We start from the raw sequence: 22,981 nt of genomic DNA on the forward strand, positions 1-22,981 counted from the left end.
CCGTATATCGCAACTAGAACTAAACCTTTAAAAATAAAAAAGAAGAAAATGAAGAACAGATTGCAGAAGCTTGAGCTTGGTTTGATCTGAAACAAGCTTACTTCTCAACAAGAAGAAACTATATGTGTGTGTGTGTGTTGTTTATTAAACGCAAGGACCAACCATGTATAAAAGCCAAAATAAAAAGATACAAGTACAAAATAAAGAATAATTTTTTTTTTTTTTTTTTTTTTTTTTAACTACAAATTACATTGCCAAAAGAGTGTTGAATGAATACAAAAACCAATAAACACATTCTTTTACCTCAAAATATACATTAATGGATAACAAAAAGAATGACAAAAATTGACCCATTTCCCACACTTTGTTAACAAGCTACCATAAGTGACGATTTGGCTTGAGCATAACAGCTTAATCTTCATGTCATTCTATTTCTCAAAAATGTACTAGGCAAGTCGCACCTTCAGAAAGTCAACTCTTGCTAAGAGATGGTAAGATCATCAGACATTACTGAGGGTATTCGGTGGCACTTCAAAATCTTTGAAGTTGCAACTTTTGCTAAGCGACGATTCAACACAATAACCCTATCATCATCCAAATCAAAGCGCACGCTCTCTTCGCTGCAGTTTTCGACAAGTAGGCATAAATGTTTCAAATTGTCAACTTCAACTCCGTTAACCTTCTTAACCTGTAACTCTGCAAGACGTTCATATCCTGCATTGATATCGTCCATTAGGACCTGAGAAAGGATGACAAGCTGTTGACCAGGCCGTTTTGGTGGTTCCCTCAATGCGCTCTCACACAATCGTCGAGGTGAAGAAAATTGAACTAACTAAAAGTAAATAAATCTTACCTTAAAGACTTTAATCTCTCACTGGAGTGATAATCCATCAAGCCTCCAGTCAATGTTGTCAGGAACATGCACAACAAGATGCTCCCAAGGCATAGAATTTCCTAGTGATGACGAGGTAGAGACTGAAGGTGCGTAAGTCTAACCTTCAAAATACATTGCAGAGAATTCTCTGCCTGTCATATCAGAAAACTTGTTTATGCCCTTCCTCAACGAGTTTCTCCCTTCTTCCTGACTGTTGAAATTATCGACGGCCTCATATTTCTTCTTAAAGATGCCATTTCTTCTTAAAGATGCCAAAGCGCCTCTCACTTTCAGTATTATTGGGTATGTGCAACACTAAGTGTGACCCCGCATTTTAAATGACTATTCACGAAAATTCAAGTTTTTGTAACTAAATAATTAACACTCAATTAACGAAAATAAAATAAAAAATGAAATCGTCTAAATACGAAATGCGTAATTAATAATTAAATCCGGGGACGGGATTTCACAAAGTATGCCTATTTCTCAAGAATGGAGAATCACTATTTAGTTGTTCTTCCTTTGATGCTGGTTGTTAGGTTGGGTTGTTGCCGCTGTTTACAGGCTTCCTGCATTTTTTGTTTTTATCTCGGTCTTTGTTGCTGTTATTGTGCTGTAATTTGTTGCTTCTGTTGGTTCTCTTTTAATATATTCATTCATTTACCAAAAAAAAAAAAAAAAAAAAAATGAAAAAACGCACACAGGATAAAACAACCGAAACAGCAACGAAAAGATGCAAATATACATAACTCTCTAGCTAAGCTAGTTGTGACCACATTTGCCTGCTGCATCCAGAGACAGAGCCACAGAGACATTCTCCCCCCCTCTCCCTCTCCCTCTCTATCTCCCTCTCTCTCTCTTTGATTGATCCTTCAGCAAGTACGCGGTCCCCAGCTGTTTGAATTTGTCAACTCGGTATCCTGACTCAGACTGAGTTTAAATATATGTCAACATTAACCTCGAGTTTTCGAGAATGACTTACTTACTACATGGCGTATCCAGTATTCCAAACTAATAACACTACGAAATATGGAGAAAGACTTACATACAACATTATATTATTCGTCACGGGAACTACTGTGTTGTCTAGGAGTTGTATATGTTAGTACTTCCCCGAGTGTTCTGATTAGGGCTCTAGTGATTGCTAGTGAATTGGCTCATTGAAGATGCAAACTTGGCTAGATCTTGTGGAAAAAACATTTGCCTATTGTTATGGGATAACTGATCAGCATGATCTACTGCTCCTCCTCCCATGCCCAAAAAGTCTCTAGTTGGACTGTTTTGACGATCGATAGTTCCGATATTCTTTGAACCCCTTTGAATAGTATTCATCAGCTGCTCAAGTGTAGTAGAACTGGTATGTGATGATGAACTTGTTAATGAACTCAAATTTGCACTATAACCACCTAATTGATGTGCATTTTGAACAAATTCATGAAGCTCGTTCGATCGATCCTGGTTCAAATTCGAGAAGCCCATCAAAGTGTTGGAAAAAGATGACGAGGACATTACATTTACACCCAAGCTGCTGCCTTGATTGTTGCTGCTTCTAGTCGAACCCGATTGAGCTGCTTTTTGTAAAAGTGCTGTGGCGGACATTGGGGCTGCCGGTGGCTTAGAAACGCTGCTGCCGACCAGATTACTATTGTTTCCGATGAGTTTCTTAGTCCCGCTTTCTTGAACTGGTGACAATGACAGATTCGTACCCCTTGTTGAAGCTCCAAAAGTTGACATGGAATCAGATGAGCCAAAAAGATTGACATTGTTGGAAGATGATGGCATTTGCACCATTTCAGGAAAAGTATTAGAGCTTGATGATGTTACATAAAGCGGATGATTAGGATTTGCTTGCATATCATCCATCAGATTAATCTGATTAGAATTACTATTTGCCTGCTGATTCAACCAAAGTGACAATCTTGACTTCTCATGTTGATGAAGCTGATCTAAGACGTTAAAATCTTGCCTCATCAAACCTTGCTCATACTGCATGGAAATTTGAGACACATCTTGAACTACTGTTTGACTATTGTTCATCATTGGATTGTTTAACATTGCATCATTTCCAAAATTGAGATTTGTAGGAGCTCCAGCAACTGATGAAGTAGCGAGCCTAGCGCTCTCTTCAGTTAGGGCGTCACAAAATGCTCTATGTGTTATGAAGCTATCTTTCCTGTAATTAAGGGAAATTTCATGTAAAAAAACAAAATAATAAGTAAAAAATGAAACCCCATTTATTACCCAATCATATATATATATATATGGTTGCATTAATTTAAAAACCCTAAAACTCATCAAACTCTATACACATTATGAGCATTCAATTCTTCTTCAAGTAAGCAAACATTAAAATTACTCAAAAATAGAAGAAAAAAAAACCTCTGTATTTATGAAGATATGTTACCTGGAAAAAAGGGTTCCACAGTCACACTTATACTCTCTAGTCCCACAGGTCTTGGAGTGAGCTTTCCAATCCGATTGGACTGCGTATTTCTTCGAACACTTTTCGCACTTCCACTTCTTCTCTCCATGTTTTCTGCTGAAATGCTTCTTTATTCCGGTGAGGTCTCCGAGAGCTCTCGATGGGTCGTGGTGGACGCAGGTCTTCTCGGGGCAAATATAAACCTTCTTCTTCACCTCTTTGTTCAGTCTCGACTTGAGCTTCCAAGGAAGGTTGTGACCCCTTCGGTGAAGTTGCAAATTCTGATCTCTCTGGAAACCCTTGTTGCATATTTCGCAGACGAAACGGTTTTTTGCCATTAGGGTCGTCGGAGATAGGGCCAGAACCTCAGCATCTGGATCTGTTGAGCCAAAGTATGAAACAACAAATAGAGAACAAACCCACCAAAATATGTACTAGTAAATTGAATATATGTATTGTATGTTCGAGGAGATTCAGAGAAGATTAGCGTGGCTTCTGTGCCCGCCTGAGAATGAAAAGCATAAGTTGGAAATTAAAGTATAATATTATAAATGAAGTAGCGGTAGGTTGCTTGCCTGGTGTTCCTGGGAGATTTCTCTTCTTCTTCGCGACGGGGTTAGGAGGATTGGGTTTAAGGACGCTAGGGTTTGCATTTAGTTGATGCTCTTGAGCAAACCCATCAATGGCGGATGGCATATTAATGGAAAACCCATCACCGGACATCATTTGCATCTCTCTCCTTGTAGTTTAGTCGCTCACAAAAAGATAAAAGATAAAAGAAAGGCTTTAAGGAGACTAAAAGAAGAAAAAAAAAAACAAGTGTTTTGTGTTTAGACTTGCACTCCAATCGATTCTGCCAAAACCCAAGTCAAGTGTTGTTTCATTGAGTAGTACTTTAAATTACAAAAACCCTTTCACAAAAATATAGGACGCTAGAGGTTGATGATGATCTGGTTTTCGCCTCTGTCTGTTTGATTTTCTAAGAGAAAAAAACCAAAAACCATGACGCCTAAAAGAGAATATATCATCTTGTATATTTTTCTGGCTAAGCTCTCTCTCTTTCTCTATTTTTCTTCTCTGCAGTCATATAGTCTCACGCGTTTAAGTCTCTCTCTCCTTTATCCTCAAAGTCGGTCAGCCGTATATTTTGATGGACCACCACCCTCGCTATCTCATCAGACAGTAGAGTCACACACATGAGAGCAAATTATATGAAATGACTTCGCTATTATTATATTGTTTTAGTTTGATAATACTTTGTTGTAAACTGAAAAACTTAACAATGTATTATTATCCTAGAATGTGATAACGATAAACTCAGCCAGTCCTTCTCTACACACACGTACGCAAAAGTGGAAGTGTGTGAGAGGCAGAGTCATGAGCTAGCTTTAGCTAGGGGCTGCAAGCGAAAGCAGAATGTGTAGGGTAGTGTGCATTTTGTTGTTTTCTGAGCTCAAACCCCAATTATGTTTACATATATATAATTAGTTAAAAAAGGTTAAAGGTTTTTGAAGCTAGCGATCAAATCAAAAAGGTAATTCTCAGAATGTTACTTGCCTTTTTACCAGCCTTTCGAATTTGATCGGCTTAAAATGATTATTGCCATAATTAAAGTTGGGCTCAAATAAATTAATACTTAAGCAGAGATATATCAGACATGAGTGTGTAAATTTGTGCGTGAATATGCATGTGGTTCCCGAGGCGTTTGAAAGGACCGTCCGTGATATCTCTGTGTCTCTCGATGAGTTTTCTCTGTGGGAAAAAGAGGGGACTCAGAAAGCTGAGGACTGTGATGCATGATCGATGCATGCATGCTGCACTGTCCATCATCATCATCATCATGATATTTCTTACACATATACGATCGTATAAGCTGTCATGCTGATATTACTGATCATCTTCCAGACTTACTGTATTTTTAGGTATGGTACCAGGTCACTACTGGAGAGTGCAGGCCATCTATTTAAATGAATTAGAAAATCTTGGGAAATGCTGGGATCATCCCACGAGCATGTGGGTGTGGCCGCGATTAATCCTACTACTTCTCCAAATTCTTCTCTTAATATCTTATGATTGTAACTCACTAACTAAATATTTGTCTATTTTTAAATTAAATTCTTTTGTTATATCTAATTGATTATGGACACAAATAGTAATGAACTCACTAAATTACTTTCCTCACATAAATTAGTTTCCTCACATGCTTGGTAAATAATCTAATACTTAAGCTATTAGATAGTAATGTTATATATGATATATGATTCCCACCTAATGTTCAATAAATAGAAGGTTTCTTTCATATGTATAGAGATCGGGAGAGAGGATCAATGAATTACAATTGGTCTTAACTTGAACACACCAGACACTCCTTCATTAATGTAGTTTTTAAATTTCAAAATGTTAAATAAATAAGAGTAATACTACACTTACCACATATTGTACAATCTCTTTACTAGAGGTAAGACTCACCAACACATGTGAGTCCAGTCTCTATAAGAGAAATGATACAAATATGTGGTAAGAGTATCAATTTTAAAATAATAACTTTGAAAGATGCATGAGTGAAAAAATAAACCATTCGAATCACAAGATCAGATCGGAACCGCATAGCGGGTGAGACATATGATAATGCAGTCATTGTCAATTTAATTAAGCTCTTGAGGTTCTGATTAATGTAATTAAATCTTAGTATTTGTACGAAATATAGCAACTGTAGTCCAATATTATGTACCTTCTTAATGATCCAATCATTTCATGTGTATATTCAGAACACTCAAGGGCTAACTAGTTAATTAGTCACCTAAAATGGTGTTAGCCACTCGTTTGAGACTTTGAATACATTTCACAAATTTCTAATAATTTTAACCGATCATTTTCTACGTTATTACAAATTTCTAAAATTCACTGAAATCAAAAGTTATTTGTAGTTTTTGAACTATGGTTTGACAAATAGATGAACATAGTGTATAATCAATATGAAATGCTCACAATTATGAGATAATCTATGAGTGGTGACCTAAACAATACTATTTGCATCATGAAATTACTTTGTAGGATATCTCTAGGTAAGTAATTAGCATTGTATTAAGTTAATAACTAGTTAACACTTGACGATTCTTTGTGTGTGTGTGTGTAATTAAGGAGTTAATTAATTAGATTGCATGCAACCCTCTAGGACCATGTTAGTAGTATCACTCAAATTTTGAGATAGGCCTACTTAATTACACGATCAAGTTTCCTTTAAGCCGCCCAAGTTACACCCTAGTTAGTGGGCAAAGTTGACTTCAGCAGTTTGCAGAGAACTCCAATTTCTTTCACTACAAAGCTTTGATACTCTAGATCCATGCTTTATGGTATGACTTTTCAATTGTCACCTATGATAATATATACAGTTATTTAGTTATAGCTTTAGAGTACCACGAATTTCTTGCTCTATAGTACATAAACCGACCAGCTGGGTCTTGAGAACATTTCTACATAACCTAAATAGTAGTTTGGAACATCACAAAACAGGCAAATACATCCTGAATGCGTCAGAGGAGCTAAACAAGTTTATGTTGACGTCGTCTGAACTGACTTTGAGCAGAGCAACGGTTTGTTAAAGTTTGATTTAGAGTATGCTGATTCAAGAGAAGAAAGGAAATCACAGAAAATGGAGATGAATATGAGTGCTTCTCTCTCTGCAAAATCATAGAGAATGTTCTTCTTTCTATATTCTCATTTTTACTCACATTGCATTGCATAACGGTTAGTTATATATGCATCTGGAATCTCACCATTACATCAAGAAATGATCTCAACCACACATCTAGCTAAGTTCAAGAATCCTTCCACATGTCACTTAGACAAAATTACAACATGAGCCCTACACTTAGCCTGGCAATTCCTAACACGACCCGATAACCCGACACAACATGACACGAAATTAACAAGTGTTTGGGTCGACACGATAACGAATCGGGTCGTTATCGGGTAACCCGATAAGCACCTGTTAAGATAACGGGTTGGTTCGGGTATACACGTGGGTAACACGATACACGATAAGCAAAATATTAATTTTATAATTTTATAACCCTAAAAAAATACTATAATAATTATATATATTAATTTAACAAAAACTATAATAATTATATATATATTAAATTAAATATTAAAAATTGGTGACCATTGGATTGGCTTAAGTATACACATCATTCAATTTCTAAGTGTTATACATACAAAATAAATAAATTTAAATCTACTTAATAAATATATATATATACACACACCATTGAACTTGATGAGATACGAATTCTACGAAACTAATTTCAACAATCCAACCATCAAACTTGTTTGTATACGCTTCAAGATCGCATTAGCAAAAAATCATAAAAAAAAAAAACATTCAGAGATTAAGTAATGAGACAAAACTTTTCAACAGTTATCAACGAAAAATCACAATTTAACGGTTATTTTAACTCCGATTTTGATGATTTTTTACAGTTACACTCCTTGACCCTATATGAATACAATGAATAAACTCGATCTTCAATTTAAAATATTTACACTAGTGGATACCAAAAAATCTTATGTTATACTTAATGAAAATATGCATAAACTCTTAAGTGTTAGTGAATCTATTGTTTTGATGGGATATGCATTCTACGAAACTAGTTTCAACGATCCAACCGTCAAACATGTTTGTATATACTTCAAGATCGCATACGCCAAAAATTGCAAAAAACAAACATTCAGATATCAAGTAACGGGACAAAACTTTTTTACAGTTATCAACGAAAAATCATGATTTAACGGTTATTTTAACTTCGATTTTAATGATTTTTTACAGCTACACTCATTGACCCTATATGAATACAATGAATGAACTCAATCTTCAATTTAAAATATTTACACTAGTGGATACTACAAAATCTTATGTTATACTTGATGAAAGTATGAATAAACTCTTAAGACTTAGTGAATCTATTGTTTTGATGCAATACGCATTCTACAAAACTAGTTTCAACGATCCAACCATCAAACATGTTTGTATATACTTCAAGATTGCTTACGCCAAAAAATTGCAGAAAACAAACATTCAGAGATCAAGTAACATGACAAAATTTTTCGACGGTTATAAACGAAAAATCATGATTTAACGGTTATTTTAACTCCGATTTTGATGATTTTTTATAGCTACACTCCTTGACCCTATATGAATACAATGAATGAACTCGATCTTCAATTTAAAATATTTACACTAGTGCATACCACAAAATATTATGTTATACTTAATAAAAGTATGAATAAACTCGTAAGTGTTAGTGAATCCATTATTTTGATGCGATACGCATTCTATGAAACTAGTTTCAACGATTCAACCGTCAAACATATTTGTATATACTTCAAGATCGCATACGCCAAATATTGCAAAAAACAAACATTTAGAGATCAAGTAATGGGATAAAACGTTTCGATGGTTATAAACGAAAAATCACGATTTAACGGTTATTTTAACTTCGATTTTGATGATTTTTTATAGCTACACTCCTTGACACTATATGAATACAATGAATGAACTTGATCTTCAATTTAAAATATTTACATTAGTGGATACCACAAAATCTTATGTTATTATTAATGAAAGTATGAATAAACTCTTAAGTGTTAATGAATCTATCATTTTGATGGGATACACATTCTACGAAGCTAACTTCAACGATCCAACCGTCAAACTTGTTTGTATATGCTTCGAGATCGCATATGCTAAAAATCGCAAAAATCAAACATTTAGAGATCAAGTAACGGGACAAAACTTTTAGACGGTTATCAACGAAAAATCACGATTTAACGGTTATTTTAACTCCGATTTTGATGATTTTTTACAGCTACACTCATTGACCCTATATGAATACAATGAATGAACTCAATTTTCAATTTAAAATATTTACACTAGTGGATACCACAAAATCTTATTTTATACTTGATAAAAGTATGAATAAACTCTTAAGTGTTAGTGAATCTATTGTTTTGATAGGATACGCATTCTATGAAACTAGTTTCAACGATCCAACCGTCAAACATGTTTCATATGCTTCGAGATTGCATACACTAAAAATTGTAAAAAACAAATATTCAGAGATCAAGTAACGAGACAAAACTTTTTGACGGTTATCAACGAAAAATCACGATTTAATGGTTATTTTAACTCCGATTTTGATGATTTTTTTATAGCTATACTTTTTGACCCTATATGAATACAATGAATGAATTCGATCTTCAATTTAAAATATTTACACTAGTGGATACTATAAAATCTTATGTTATACTTAATGAAAGTATAAATAAACTCAGTTAGTGAATCTATCGTTTTGATGTGATACGCATTCTACGAAACTAATTTCAGTGATCCAACAATCAAACTTGTTTGTATATGCTTCAAAATCGCATACGCCAAAAATTGCAGAAAACAAACATTCAGAGATCAAGTAACAAGACAAAAAAATTTGACGGTTATAAACGAAAAATCATGATTTAACGGTTATTTTAACTTTGATTTTGATGATTTTTTACAGCTATACTCTTTGACCCTATATGAATACAATGAACGAATTCGATCTTCAATTTAAAATATTTACACTAGTGGATACCACAAAATCTTATGTTATACTTAATGAAAGTATGAATAAACTCTTAAGTGTTAGTAAATCCATTGTTTTGATGCGATACGCATTCTAAGAAACTAGTTTCAACGATCCAACCGTCAAACATATTTGTATATACTTCAAGATCGCATATGCCAAAAATTGCAAAAAACAAACATTCAGAGATTAAGTAACGAGACAAAACTTTTTGACGGTTATCAACGAAAAATCACGATTTAACGGCTATTTTAAGTTCGATTTTGATGATTTTTTACAGTTACACTCCTTGACCCTATATGAATACAATGAATGAATTCGATCTTCAATTTAAATATTTACACTAGTGGATACCACAAAATCTTATGTCATGATGATCGATGAAAATTAAGGATTTTGTAAAAGGAATAACATTCAAGCTTTGCGTTCCATTGGCAAGGTTTAAACTTTTGAGAAAGGCTTCACAACCTTGAAAACAAAAATTCCTTCATTTTGCATATCCTTGCACATTTAATATTTTGTGATAAACTAGTAATGTATGAATGTTTGTTTATTAGGCTCTTATTTTTTAGTGTAGATGTAGTACTTAAATGACAAATGTGTTTTAATATTTTGAAGTAATATTTATGTGGCAATGTCTGGTATGTGCAAATTTAAGAAAAAATATATATTTTTCTTAACGGGTCATAATGGGTCGGGTCACTTTACCCGTTGGGTCCTGTTAAGGACCCGTTAAGATAACGGGTGTGACACGACATGACCCGTTAAGATAACAGGTGTTACAAAAAAACGACACGAACACGACAGACACGACCCGTTTGCCAGGCCTACCTACACTTGGTGAAAATAACCAAACAGGATACACAATTAAATACAGGGCTTATTTTACTAAACTCATATTAGATCAATGCTTAAACACTAACACTTCCCTTTAAGTTTTGAGCTGATATGACTCCAAGTTTATCTCTGAGATAGTTGAACCTTCCCTTGGTAAAGCTTTGGTAAAAATGTCTGCTACTTGCTCTTTGGTAGGACAATAGACTAAATCGATAATTCCTTGCTGCAAGGCATCTTTGATAAAGTGATACCTTTTGTCAATGTGTTTTGTTTGTTGATGAAACACTAGATTCTTAGTTATTGAAATTGCAGATGTGTTGTCACATTGTGAAGGAGTTGCTTCAGTTTGCAGCTCCCCAAAATCCTCCAGAACAAATCTGAGCCACATAGCATGAGCTATGTCTTTTGATGCACTGATATACTCTGCCTCTGCAGTTGAGAGTGCAACACAATTTTTCTTAACAAATGCCCATGAAAAGACTCCACTTCTAAAAGAGAATGCATAGCCTGATGTGCTTTTACTGTCATCAATGGAACCTCCCCAGTCACTGTCACAGTATCCAATTAGCATTGCATTCCTTCCTTTTTCATACTTCAGTCCATAATCCAGTGTCCTTTTGACATTTCTGAGAACTCCCTTGGCTATCACATAGTGCTTATTTGAGGGACTGCATATATCTAGCTAATAAGCTAGCTGCATACATCACATCTGGCCTTGTAGCAGTGAGATATAACAAACTTCCCACAATCTTCCTATATTGCTTGTCATTTGATGCACCATTTCCATCATCCTTGCTTAATTTTTTAGTAGCAACAAGTGGGATAGAGACAGATTTGCACTCACTTAAGCCAAATTTATTCAACAAAGAAGAAGCATACTTCATTTGATGAATGAAAATGCTCGAATCAATTTGAATTACTCCCATTCCCAGGAAATGATGGAGAAGTCCTAAATCTGTCATTTCATATTTCACCTTCATGTCTTCTTTGAATTCATCCGACATCTCTGCATTGCTTCATGTATATACTATGTCATCCACATAGATAGACATAATTAATATATCTTTCTCTCCCTTTGTCTTAGTATAGAGAGTTGCTTCACTTAAGCTTTTCTCAAGTCCACACTGAGCAAAATAGTTGTCAATCTCCCCATACTAGGCTCTAGGTGCTTATTTGAATCCATAAAGAGCCTTGTGCAATCTATATACCTTGTTTTCATTAATCACAAATCCCTCAGGTTGGTCAACATACACCTCTTCCTACAAATTTCCATTCAAAAATGCAGATTTAACATCTAGTTATACAACTTCCAGGTTCTTTGTGCAGCAAGGGAAATTAAGGTTCTAATTGTATCCAGTTAGCAGCCAATATTGCCTTGTTCTTGGTTTCTGCACATACCCTTTAACAGCTAATATTGCCTTGTTCTTTTGCACTGAACCATCCAAATTCAGCTTGGTTGTGAACACCCATTTAACTCTAATGACTTGTTTATCAATTAGTCTATCTACAAGCTCCCAAGTTCTATTCTTCCCAAGTTCCATTGCTTTTATCTAGGACTTATCTTGTGCAGCTTCTTCATATTTCTCAGGCTTCACAATGCAGAGATTGCACTGAGCTAGTATATCATTTATATTTCTCCACTTCACTACGGTATGATCATAGGGTTGAGCAATCTTTTCAGATTCATGAATGACCCTTTCTTGTTCCTCAATGCTTGGAAGGATACTAGAACTAGAGGCACTCTCTTCAACCTCACTCAGTCTATATGAACTCACACCAATCACATTCTCATGTTGATTTTGAATATAAGTCACAGCAATAGAATTCTTTGAGTTTTCCTTCCAATTCTAGGACATAGTTTCATAAAAAACTACATCTTTTGACAAAATCAACTTCTTAGTATATGGATCAAATACCCTGTACCCTTTCTCACATGTTGCATATCCCACAAATAGACACTCTTTACATCAAGCTTTTGTCTAATCTCAGTTTGTACATGCACATAATAGAGCGATCCAAACATTTTTAGATGACCAATACCTGGTTTTCTACCACTGTAGGCCTCAAATGGAGTTAGATTGCCAAGAGCTTTTGTAGGTGACTTGTTTAGAATGTAAATAGCTATATGTACAGCTTCTGCCTATAAGAAATATGGCATGCTTTTATCATGAAGCATTGCCTTAGCCATCTCTATAATTGTTCTATTTTTCCTCTCCACTACTCTATTTTGCTATGGAGTATATGCCATATATAGCTACCTTTGAATTCCTTCATTCTCTAAGAACCCGTCGAACTCAGTTGACACAAACTCACCCTCTCTGTCACTCCTTAGACACTTCACTTTGAAACTACATTGTAATTCCACCATTGCCTTGAACTTTCTGAAGCAATTTAGGGCCTCAGATTTGTGTCTTAGGAAATAAACCCATGACATCCCTGTGTGATCATTAATAAGAAGCATAAAGTATTTGTTCCTAGCAATTGATTCATTTTGCATGGGACCACACAAGTTAGTGTGAATTAGCTCTAGTAGACTACTTGCTCTCCAAGCTTGCTTTTTTGGGAACCAATCTCGATGTTGTTTTCCCAAGACATCCTTCACATACACCATCAATATCTTCTAGATGTGGAAGACCATGCACCATATCATTTTCCCTAAGCTGCTTGAGACTCTAGAGATTAAGATGACCTAGCCTCTTATGCCAAGTCCAGGTACAAGGAATGATACTTGTCCTTAACACAATATGATCATTGTGCATCAAGGACAGAGGGTAGCATCTGTTCTCTTTCATTCTTACTTTTATAACCAAACTATCAAGTGATGGTCTATAAAAAAACATTGCACATTTTCCCCCCAAATAGCAAGTAATATCCATGCTCATCCATCTGGCCAACACTTAGCCAGTTCTCTTTCAACCCTGGTAAATACATCACTTTTCTGATATATTTCCTTTCTTTGGTTGTATCAATCACAAAAGATCCCATTCCTGCCACATTAACTAGTTCACCAGTTGGCGTTTGCACTTTTCCTGCCACATTGGTCTTTACATCAACAAGAAGATTGACATTTCCTATCATGTGGTTGCTACATCCACTATTAATATACCAATTTCCATTCATCTTTGCTTTAGTAGTTGCACAGTTAGCATAGAATAGATTACCAAACACCTCCATTTGATTTGCTTAGTTAGCCTTTTGAATAGCCTTACCCACAATGCACTCCCTAGCCCAATGTCCAAATTTATCACAGTTGTGACATTTGGATTTTTCCTTATTTCTGCACTTACCAAAGTGAAACTTCGAGCATACTTTGCACTGAGGTTTTGTCACTTCTTGATTCATGGAGGATGAAGAATTTGCATTCTGTGTAGGACCTATAAATGATTTTTGCTAAAACTTAGGCTTTCAGTCTCACTTCTTACCCTTTGCATTCCAGTTCTTCTGAGACTTAAATCCACTGGATTGAGAGTTACCCCTATTCTATTGCCCTTTTGAAATCACAGAGAAAGAGCAAATGCCTTTTCAATAGCATCAACATTGTGCATATCAAAACGTTGCTCCTGGTTTTTTAGAATTGCCAGAACCTCATGCAATTCAACAGTCTCTATACATTTTGTGTTCTCAATCACAAGACAAATGGGATCATAGGGTTTGCTAAGACTAATTAAAACCTTTTGCACAAGTCTTTCATTCGATAACATTTCACCAAACGTCTTCATTTGGTTAATCTGTTCATTCAAATGTGTAAGATACCCATATAATGATTCATCATCACACATTCTAGTATACTCAAATTCACATTGAAGATTTTGGAGTTTAACCGACTGTACTTGATTACCACCATGGTATTCTTCATGTAGCAGATCCCATGCCATTTTTGCTGAATTGGCATTGGCAATTCGAGGAAATATTTGATTAGAGATTGCACTCTGTATAATACCCAAAGCTTTTGCATCTTGCATATACACAACCACTGTTTTCTCATCGTCTTCATCTTCTGAGCTCTCTTCAACCTTTTTCTTCTTCTTTGAATCTGAGGTCATGACCCCTTTTTCAACTAATTTCCATAACCCATGAGATTTGAAGATCCTCACCATCGTGATTCTCTAGAACTCGCAGTTCTTACTGGAGAAGATCAGAGTTCTCACCTCAGAACTTTTAGATCTAGCCATCTCTTAGCTTAGATGATACGAAAACAAATCGAATTCGATTTCTATGAAGTTCCGGCAACTTCACCTGAACCAGAGTGAGCTTGAATGTAGCTCGATTGCTTCAACGTCGCTAACGTCAGCTTCACAGTTCACGTCAAAATCTCAATTGATCGAACCTGGCTCTAAGGCCATGTTAAAGTTTGATCAAGAGTATGCTGATTAACGGTCTTGCATTGCACTGCATAATGGTTAGTTATGCATCTAGAATCTCACCATTACATCAGGAAATGATCTCAGCCACACATATAGCTAAGTTCAAGGATCCTTCCACATGTCACTTAGACAAAATTACAATATGAGCCCTACACTTGGTGAAAATAATCAAAGTGGATACATGACTAAATACAAGGCTTATTTTACTAAACTCAGATTAGCTCAATGCTTAACACGGTTTTTTCTTGATTAATTAAACTAATATGCACATGAAACTAAAGGTAAATATAGTTATAGGAAATCACAAAAATACATAAGAAATAAATAAAATACACAACTGCTTTTGGCTCCAAGCATTTGGAGCTTCCTCCCAGACATTTGATGCTATCTCATGATTCATCCCCATTCGGTACCCAATGTTTTAATTTTCTCGATCTCTTTCAAATACTGCATGCACACGCATATAAATAAACAAATACGCAAAACCCAATGTGTTATTTCTAACAGATCAATACCCTAAATTTCCGGAGGGAGAGATAGGAATTATTTTAAGGGAGGATGAACTGTGGTAGATGAGGTGACGAAGAGGACGAGGTTATCACACATATATATGTATATGTCTTCTGACATCCTTAACCTTTACACCTATTATTCGTTGATGTATATGATATGTTATGTTGTTAAATTAATTTATAAAATATTTATTAAAACTATGAAACTCTATATTCAGAATTCAAGTATTTAAATTTTATTTTTGAAAAGATCTTTATAAGGCAAGTGGTGAAATATCTTGGTGATTAGAGTCTTCTTCTTCGATCATGTATATATTCAAAAGAAAGAAAGAAAAAAAGAAGTTTATGATATCCATATGGGCCATATCAACACCTTATATATGCATGTGGGTACCCTTAGTATGAAATAACTTTTTATAGATGTTATCGATGGATATGCACCCTTAATTTGATGATATCATATATATACACATGTTGTATACAAAAATGAGATAAAAATCTGTCTTGGAGTAACATTAAACATTGATGCCTCGAGTATGATCTCCAACCTATACCATATACCCTATAACCACAATTGTGAAAAAAAACACAGTAACCACAAAGCAAGACTGAATAATTAGTTGTTTACTTTTCCTTCCAAGTCAATTTAAACAAATTAATCCAACATCAAGATGTGTGTTTTTTGCTAATTCCCATTCCTCTGAACCAAAAAGTTAGACAATTAATGTGTATTTGCTTACTACCCATGGCAAAACATCTCATCGAAGACAACCCTCCCTTCTTTGGGAGTAGCCAGCAACACATGGGGTTGTCTCTAGAAAACAGAAGATAATATTTCAATTATTTTTTAGGGCTAGGTAATAATCATGCAGTACACTTCGGTTTACATTTTTTTTTAACAAAAAATATATATTATCTACATTAAGGGGAATGAGCGGACGTAGCCTCACAATGAACTAGCAATAATATGGTTCAAACTCATATTTGGCGAGAATCGAATATAAGACCTCTTACTTGCAAAGGAAGAAGAATATCACTAAACCATAGTACTAAGTGGTCCATTAGGTCTATATTGAAATAAAAAGGTTCAGGTTGTAGAGCGAAATTAATAACTCTTGAAAATCAGTTCCAGGGTTTTTTAAGAAAAAAAAATTAGGGTATTCCCCACCTGACCCACTTGTGTTCCTCCAGATTTAAATTAAACGTGGAAGAGGGCAGAGGGCCACCGAGATAATTAAATATATTCCCATAAAAATAGATATGTTCTAGACCTAAAATTAAGAGAGATAAAGTGGGGAGGGAAATCGCGAGAGAGAAGGAGAAGGGCTTGAAAAATTATGATATTTATAAGGGTAATTTTATTTACACTCAATAATTTTCTTTTCACACCTAATTTGAAAATTTTGTCCCTCAAACTTACCTTTTTACCTTCAAATACAAAATTGACAAACTTGAAAAAAAAAAAAAAAAGAACACAAACACGTAACCCCGTCCAACCACCTACTATGGTAGTAATCGGACTTGATTCTGATTGTCATTACAAAAATTGTCGTCACCGACCTACTCTTTATCTCGTCATTGTTCAATTCTTCGTGCTCATCTCTATGGGGCTAGATTTTGGTCCAACTACTATTTCCTTAAAACTTTTTTTTTTTAAATTTTAAAAAGGAGGAGAACGAGTGGCAAGTCACGGTTGTTCACCTCTTCTGGAGGTCGGGAAGACTCATAAAGGCATTTCAGCCCCCCTTAACCACAAGTCTGGCTTCCACACCAGCAGCGGGTTTCAAACACGAGACCTCCACACATTTTTTGTAGTTTCCTTAAAACTTAATGAACCAATTAAAAAATAAATAAAAAAACTAGCAAATTGCAGCTCAAAAGACCGGTGTAATCTTGAAATTTGTGGAATAAGGATGCAAAAACGTGGACAAGTTAAAAAGCTATATATGCTTTCCAGGATGAAAAAGCTGGTAGTCATTTGAAATTGCGTGAAGAGGGAATTGATGAGAGACCAAAATTTGAGAGAGAGAGAGAGAGAGAGAGAGAGAGAGAGAGAGAGAGAGAGAGAGAGAGAGAGAGAGAGAGAGAGAGAGAGAGAGAGAGAGAGAGAGAGAAAGAGAGAGTGATCGATATCAACATCAGGAGCCCTATATTTCTCTAACGTACCAAACTTAGCTCAGGCAACACAATCTCCCAATTTCGTTGAAGGCCACAACCCTCATCCACTATCATTTTACCGTTCTTCTCCACCTTCCGTTAATCCCTCTTTTCGATTTCCGGCAACCCACCCAAACACCAACTGGGGCTTTCAGGGCCACTTCGACCCACCCATTCGCTAGTTGATAATATCTTTCTACACCCATTTTTCATTAGGGCATAATTGGAATATAAAATTAAAAAAAATAATGAGTGTAAAGATAAGTTAACTGGGTCCATATAAAATTTCTCTATTTATAATGTCTAGTGTTTATATTTATTGTAAACGTACACAAGAGAAAAATTTGGTTCCCAAGAATATAGAGTTTGATGAGAAAGATCTTTTACACTATGTTTGGATGAAGAAATTTAATATTACAAAGGAATTTTAAAATGACGGAACTTTATTTTCTAGAATTTGTGATTTTTATTGTTTGGTTAACCTAAAAGAACAATGGAATTTGAATACAAAATTTGTTATTTTTAAACTTTCACTCATAAAAATTTGGAAGTGACACATATTTACATAGAATTTAAACTTGGGAATTGGAGGTCCCAAATTCCAAGTTTTTTTTCCTGATGGAAATTCTAAATTTCTATGTTTATAAATCAAAACAAAGGAATTAGTGCAAGTCAATTTATAAATTCTGACTTTTGTCAAAATTCTAAGTTTATTTCTCTCATCCAAACATAGTGTTAAGATGTGATATGTGTGATACTTATTGTTTCGATTTACTACTAAGAATGATCAGTTCAAGATATTAAATTCACTGCTTCATTAGGTCAATTTGATATGTAATCACCAGAGAAGGTTCAAGTCCAAAAGACACCTATCTCGATGCATATCATCTCTAGGTTCTCTGGAAAGACGTTACTAATTTAGTTAGTATCTTATTTTCTATTCAAATGTGGGGTATTACTCGAGTTTGAATAGAAAATGTGGGGTATTGTTGGAACTTGTGACTGTAAAGGGACTTTTCAAGTCCCACATCGCCCATACTTTTTTGACATGTCCACTTTATAAGTGTGTTCACACACTTCTGGTTTAAAACAAATTGGGCCAAAGCTATGGACCTTGGGCCTTACTAATGGGGGTTTGGGTGCATATATTAAATGTCAAAGATTGGCTTGGGCCTTGGGGCTCTTGGGCTTGGATTGACGAAATACACAAGTTACGTTTTTGAATTTTTTGATTCAGTTTTTTCCGAAGGGATGAGACTGATTAAAACAGTTACGTCCGTTTACAATGATAAGGATGAACAGTTACATATGTTTCAAAAAACGCCATTATAAATATGGCAGTAGAAACAAGAAACAATTCCATCACTTCTATTTTTTTTTCATATTTTCACAGAGAAACATCACAACCAATTCGCCAAGAATCCAAGTTCGTGTGCAAGAACTTGGATTAGATAGTTGTATCCTGCAAGATAGACGTCCACTGAACTCCTGCACTGGTGTAGAGACGAATTTCTGTCTTAGGAGATTGCTTCTGCAAGCCTCTATCCTCAACGAACAAGTCAGTGATTTGTGATTCTATAAGCAAGTCATTATACTTTGATATATTGTATTTGTTGTTTAATTTTTTCATTTGAAAAATAAACTGTGCAAATTATTATATATTATATACTAGACATTTGATTGGTTTCTAACAAGAGTTGGTGATGGTGGTGACTAGTGTTAGAATTTTACCCGCATTCCTTCTTCTAACAAAAATATCTTGGAAAAAAAAAACAGAGAGAGGAAAAGTAGCTCTCAAAATTGAAAATTCTAACGGAAATGTTAATTTTGGGCTTAAATCCTAACGGAACTTCACCACGAGGGTTTAAATCCGAATTTTTTCATCACGGGGTTCTCTTCCTACTAATCTATCACCACGGGGACCATTAATCCAATTTAGCCTTGACAATTTGTAGAACATAGTGACTAACCCTTTAAAAATTTGAATTGTAACTTTGAGTCATTATAATTTGCACTTTTGTGGTTCAGGACATCTGATAACATTTATGTCTCAATTATATGAAAAGTGGTAAAACAACCCTTAAATAGTTACAAACTGTTACACAATTGAACCATGTGTCCATTAAACCGACAAGTTAACTGCTATTCTATTAATTTGTTGTTGAATTTCATAAGTTTGTAAGAAAACCAGTATTTACGTCGTTACTGATGCGGATAAAAAATTTATGTCGATGTCAATGCCAAAGCAAAATTCTAACGTCAATTTCAATACCAATTTCAATTCAAATTCCAATAAGCCAATGCTAATACCAATGTCGAAATTTATCCTAGATCAAGCATAAGTGGTCAATGTTTGTTCTAAATAAGCACCATCTTCAGTTACACCAACAACAACCATCAAAGACCAAGCATGGGCTACCAATATTTGTCTAGACCAATATTATTTGAAAAAAATACTGGGGAGACTATCTTTTTATTCTATATTCTATGGCCTGGTTTGGTATTGAGGTGATTCTGAAAAAAAACTAAGAATTTTTTTGTGTTTGATAAACATTTTGCTTCAGTTTTTTTTCACAGTTTTGGGTGAAAAAAAAGCCAAAAACAAAAAGCTGCAAAACCCAGCTTTGAAAAACCGGCTTTTTTTTTCACATCTGTTTTACATAAAAGTTTACCAAACACTATAATACTGTTTTTTTTTTTCAAAAGCATTTTTACAAAAAAGTTTACCAAACACTCTACAGCTTTATTTCATAACCGTTTATTCTCACAACACAGCAGAAACACCTTTTTTTCAAAGCACAACAATACCAAACCAGCCCTATAACGCACATGATGTGGTGGTTGAATGTTGATAGTTGGATATTCAATTTTTAATGATTTAAAGAAGAAATTCAATCATAAACTCATGTTGCCCATAAAATATGGTCTAAAATAATGATCTCTCTAGCATCAACCTGTTATTTTTCTTTTCTTCTTTTACAGCAAGAGCTTGAGAACTCCATCGAAACATGTAACTATGAAGACAATCGAGAAAAGAAGAATCCATAACTTGAACCTAAGCAAAAACTACCGATGAGAACTCCAAATCTTTTCTCTTCTACCCAAAAAAAAAAAAAAAAACAGCATATATATCAGACAACGAGAAAAGAAATAGGAGAGTAAGGTCGACATGCCAAACAAGAATAATGAATGGAAGCCATAGTTTAATCTCTGTACAGGAACCATCATCCGAACCCTGTGAAAACGATTCTAGTAAGTCAAGTTCACACCTTGATCATCATTTAATATAGTTATCTGAATCTCTTAACATGAGAACAAACCATAGTTTAAGATGTATATGCGTTCTCAATCTCTCTCAATCTACCTTCTCAATTAAAGTGACCTGCTTTCAAGATGTGACTCTAATATGCATAGTGACAGTAAATTAATTAACTTAATATATATTTGTTGCACACATGGATTGAATGGAGTGACAGTTGAGTGCAAGTAATTGAGATCTTTGTTAATATGTCCCTCGATCGTATTAATGAGAAAATAAGAGTTTAAATATCCTAACTCTATTCCAACTATTACCGAGGTCTTTTGTAATAAAACCTCACACATGACGGATTGTGCAGGTGGTAATTACTAAGTTGGGGACAATATCGGTGTTGTTGGAAGTGGGCCGTATGACCCGTTTCTCTGATAATTCTACATGTTATCAGAGCCAGGGAGCGGGCTTGTATTGTACACTCACGATGATGAGTGGGTCCCCTTGGTCCTGCACGATGATGGTGGGTCCCTTGGCCCTGCGTGTGGGGTGAGTCCTCTTGGCTCTACGTGGTTGTGATTGTTGATATGTGGATCTTTCACGTGTGACCCACTAATTAGGTCCCACGTGAGGGGGTGTGTTGATATGTCCCACATCGACCGTATCAATAAGAAAATAAGAGTTTAAATATCCTAACCCCACTCCAACTATTACTGAGGCCTTTTGTAATAAAACCTCACACCTGACGGATTGTGCAGGTGGTAATTACTAAGTTGGGGACAATATTGATGTTGTTGGAAGTGGATCATATGGCCCGTCTATTTGATAATTCTACAATCTTTGTCCTCTGAGAGTGATGTTGGCCATGTTTTTCTCCATTAATTATTTTTGGAAATATTTGGCCAGCAGGAATGGTTTGAAGCCTGAAAACCAATAAGCACCTCAAAGTTAACGTTCTGAAAGCTGATCAAAATAAACGACGAACTAGAAACCTCGGTTCAGTAATTAGACTGATAATTTGAAAAGAATGTTAATTTCTTGTCCTTCAATTGCGCAAGTACTTTAAATTGTTATGGATGTATATATGATTAGTTTTGGACTAGGGGTTAGGGTTTGTGTTGTCATGTAGTACAGGTACGGCTATATGTAGAAGGTAGTCTCATTATTCAATTGCATGAAAATTCAATGGAGAAATAATTGCGCATGCAATCTCTGAAATTTCAAAGAAAAATAAAAGACAGGATGAGAAGTATTGAAAGAGACTCCAAAATGTGGACAGAGAAAAATGGTGACTAAGTGATTCCAAAGAGGAAAAGACATGCAATCGAATCTTGGAGATCAAGTTGGCCTTATTCTGTCTCTCCTTTTTTTCTATAATTGTGTTCTATTTCTTGGAGTTTTGTCATGAAACTTCAGTTTCTGGTGTAAATATGAGTGTATACCTTGACTATATGTACAATTAAGTCACCTCCTTTGAGGGGGGTTTTTGGCGATTAATGTATCACTATGAAACAAAAATCACAATTGATAACTTTATTATAGTCTACATGTACACATAAAAGAAGTCTCAACACAAGACTTAAAACAGAGATATTGCGAAGTTAAGTATATGTGGTTGATCTATATTTTCCTTAATTTTTTTTTTATTTTTTATCGAAGCCTTATTTTTCTTAATTGAATGTCACACTCCTCATTCTCATTTGCATAATATATCATAAAACTCTCTCTCTCTCTCTCTCTCTATGTCTGTATATAACAGTTGGATTAAAAGAATGGAAAATCTTCTAAGACAATATAAAATGCTTATGTTTTCATACTGTAAATTTGAATCATTATCAAATCTTAATTAAGAATCTAACAATATATGGGTCCATTTGATAACTATTTTGTTTTAGTTTATAGTTTTTATTTGTTGTACTTGAAATATGAGAAAAACATATGGAGA

At 34.9% G+C, this 22,981-nt stretch overlaps 1 protein-coding gene across 1 annotated transcript; it reads right to left on the bottom strand.

Moving 5' to 3' along the window:
• Positions 1–1,805: 1,805 nt before the first annotated feature.
• On the bottom strand, positions 1,806–4,488 carry LOC103450063 (zinc finger protein JACKDAW-like). Its single transcript, XM_008389384.4, has 3 exons — positions 3,872–4,488; positions 3,279–3,675; positions 1,806–3,047 (listed from the first exon to the last, which is right to left on the bottom strand). The coding sequence occupies exons 1-3, from the start codon at positions 4,026–4,028 to the stop codon at positions 2,009–2,011; spliced, it is 1,593 nt and encodes a 530-aa protein (XP_008387606.3). The 5' UTR covers positions 4,029–4,488; the 3' UTR covers positions 1,806–2,008.
• Positions 4,489–22,981: the final 18,493 nt, after the last annotated feature.

This window comes from Malus domestica, chromosome 12 (genome assembly GCF_042453785.1).
Source record: "Malus domestica chromosome 12, GDT2T_hap1".
Lineage (NCBI taxonomy): Eukaryota > Viridiplantae > Streptophyta > Magnoliopsida > Rosales > Rosaceae > Malus > Malus domestica.

Coding starts and splice junctions, on each gene's coding strand:
- LOC103450063 (XM_008389384.4), bottom strand. CDS start 4,028: ATGCAAATGATGTCCGGTGATGGGTTTTCCATTAATATGCCATCCGCC. Junction 3,676..3,871: donor AAATCTCCCAGGAACACCAG/GCAAGCAACCTA, acceptor TTGGCTCAACAG/ATCCAGATGCTGAGGTTCTG. Junction 3,048..3,278: donor TGTGGAACCCTTTTTTCCAG/GTAACATATCTT, acceptor CCTTAATTACAG/GAAAGATAGCTTCATAACAC.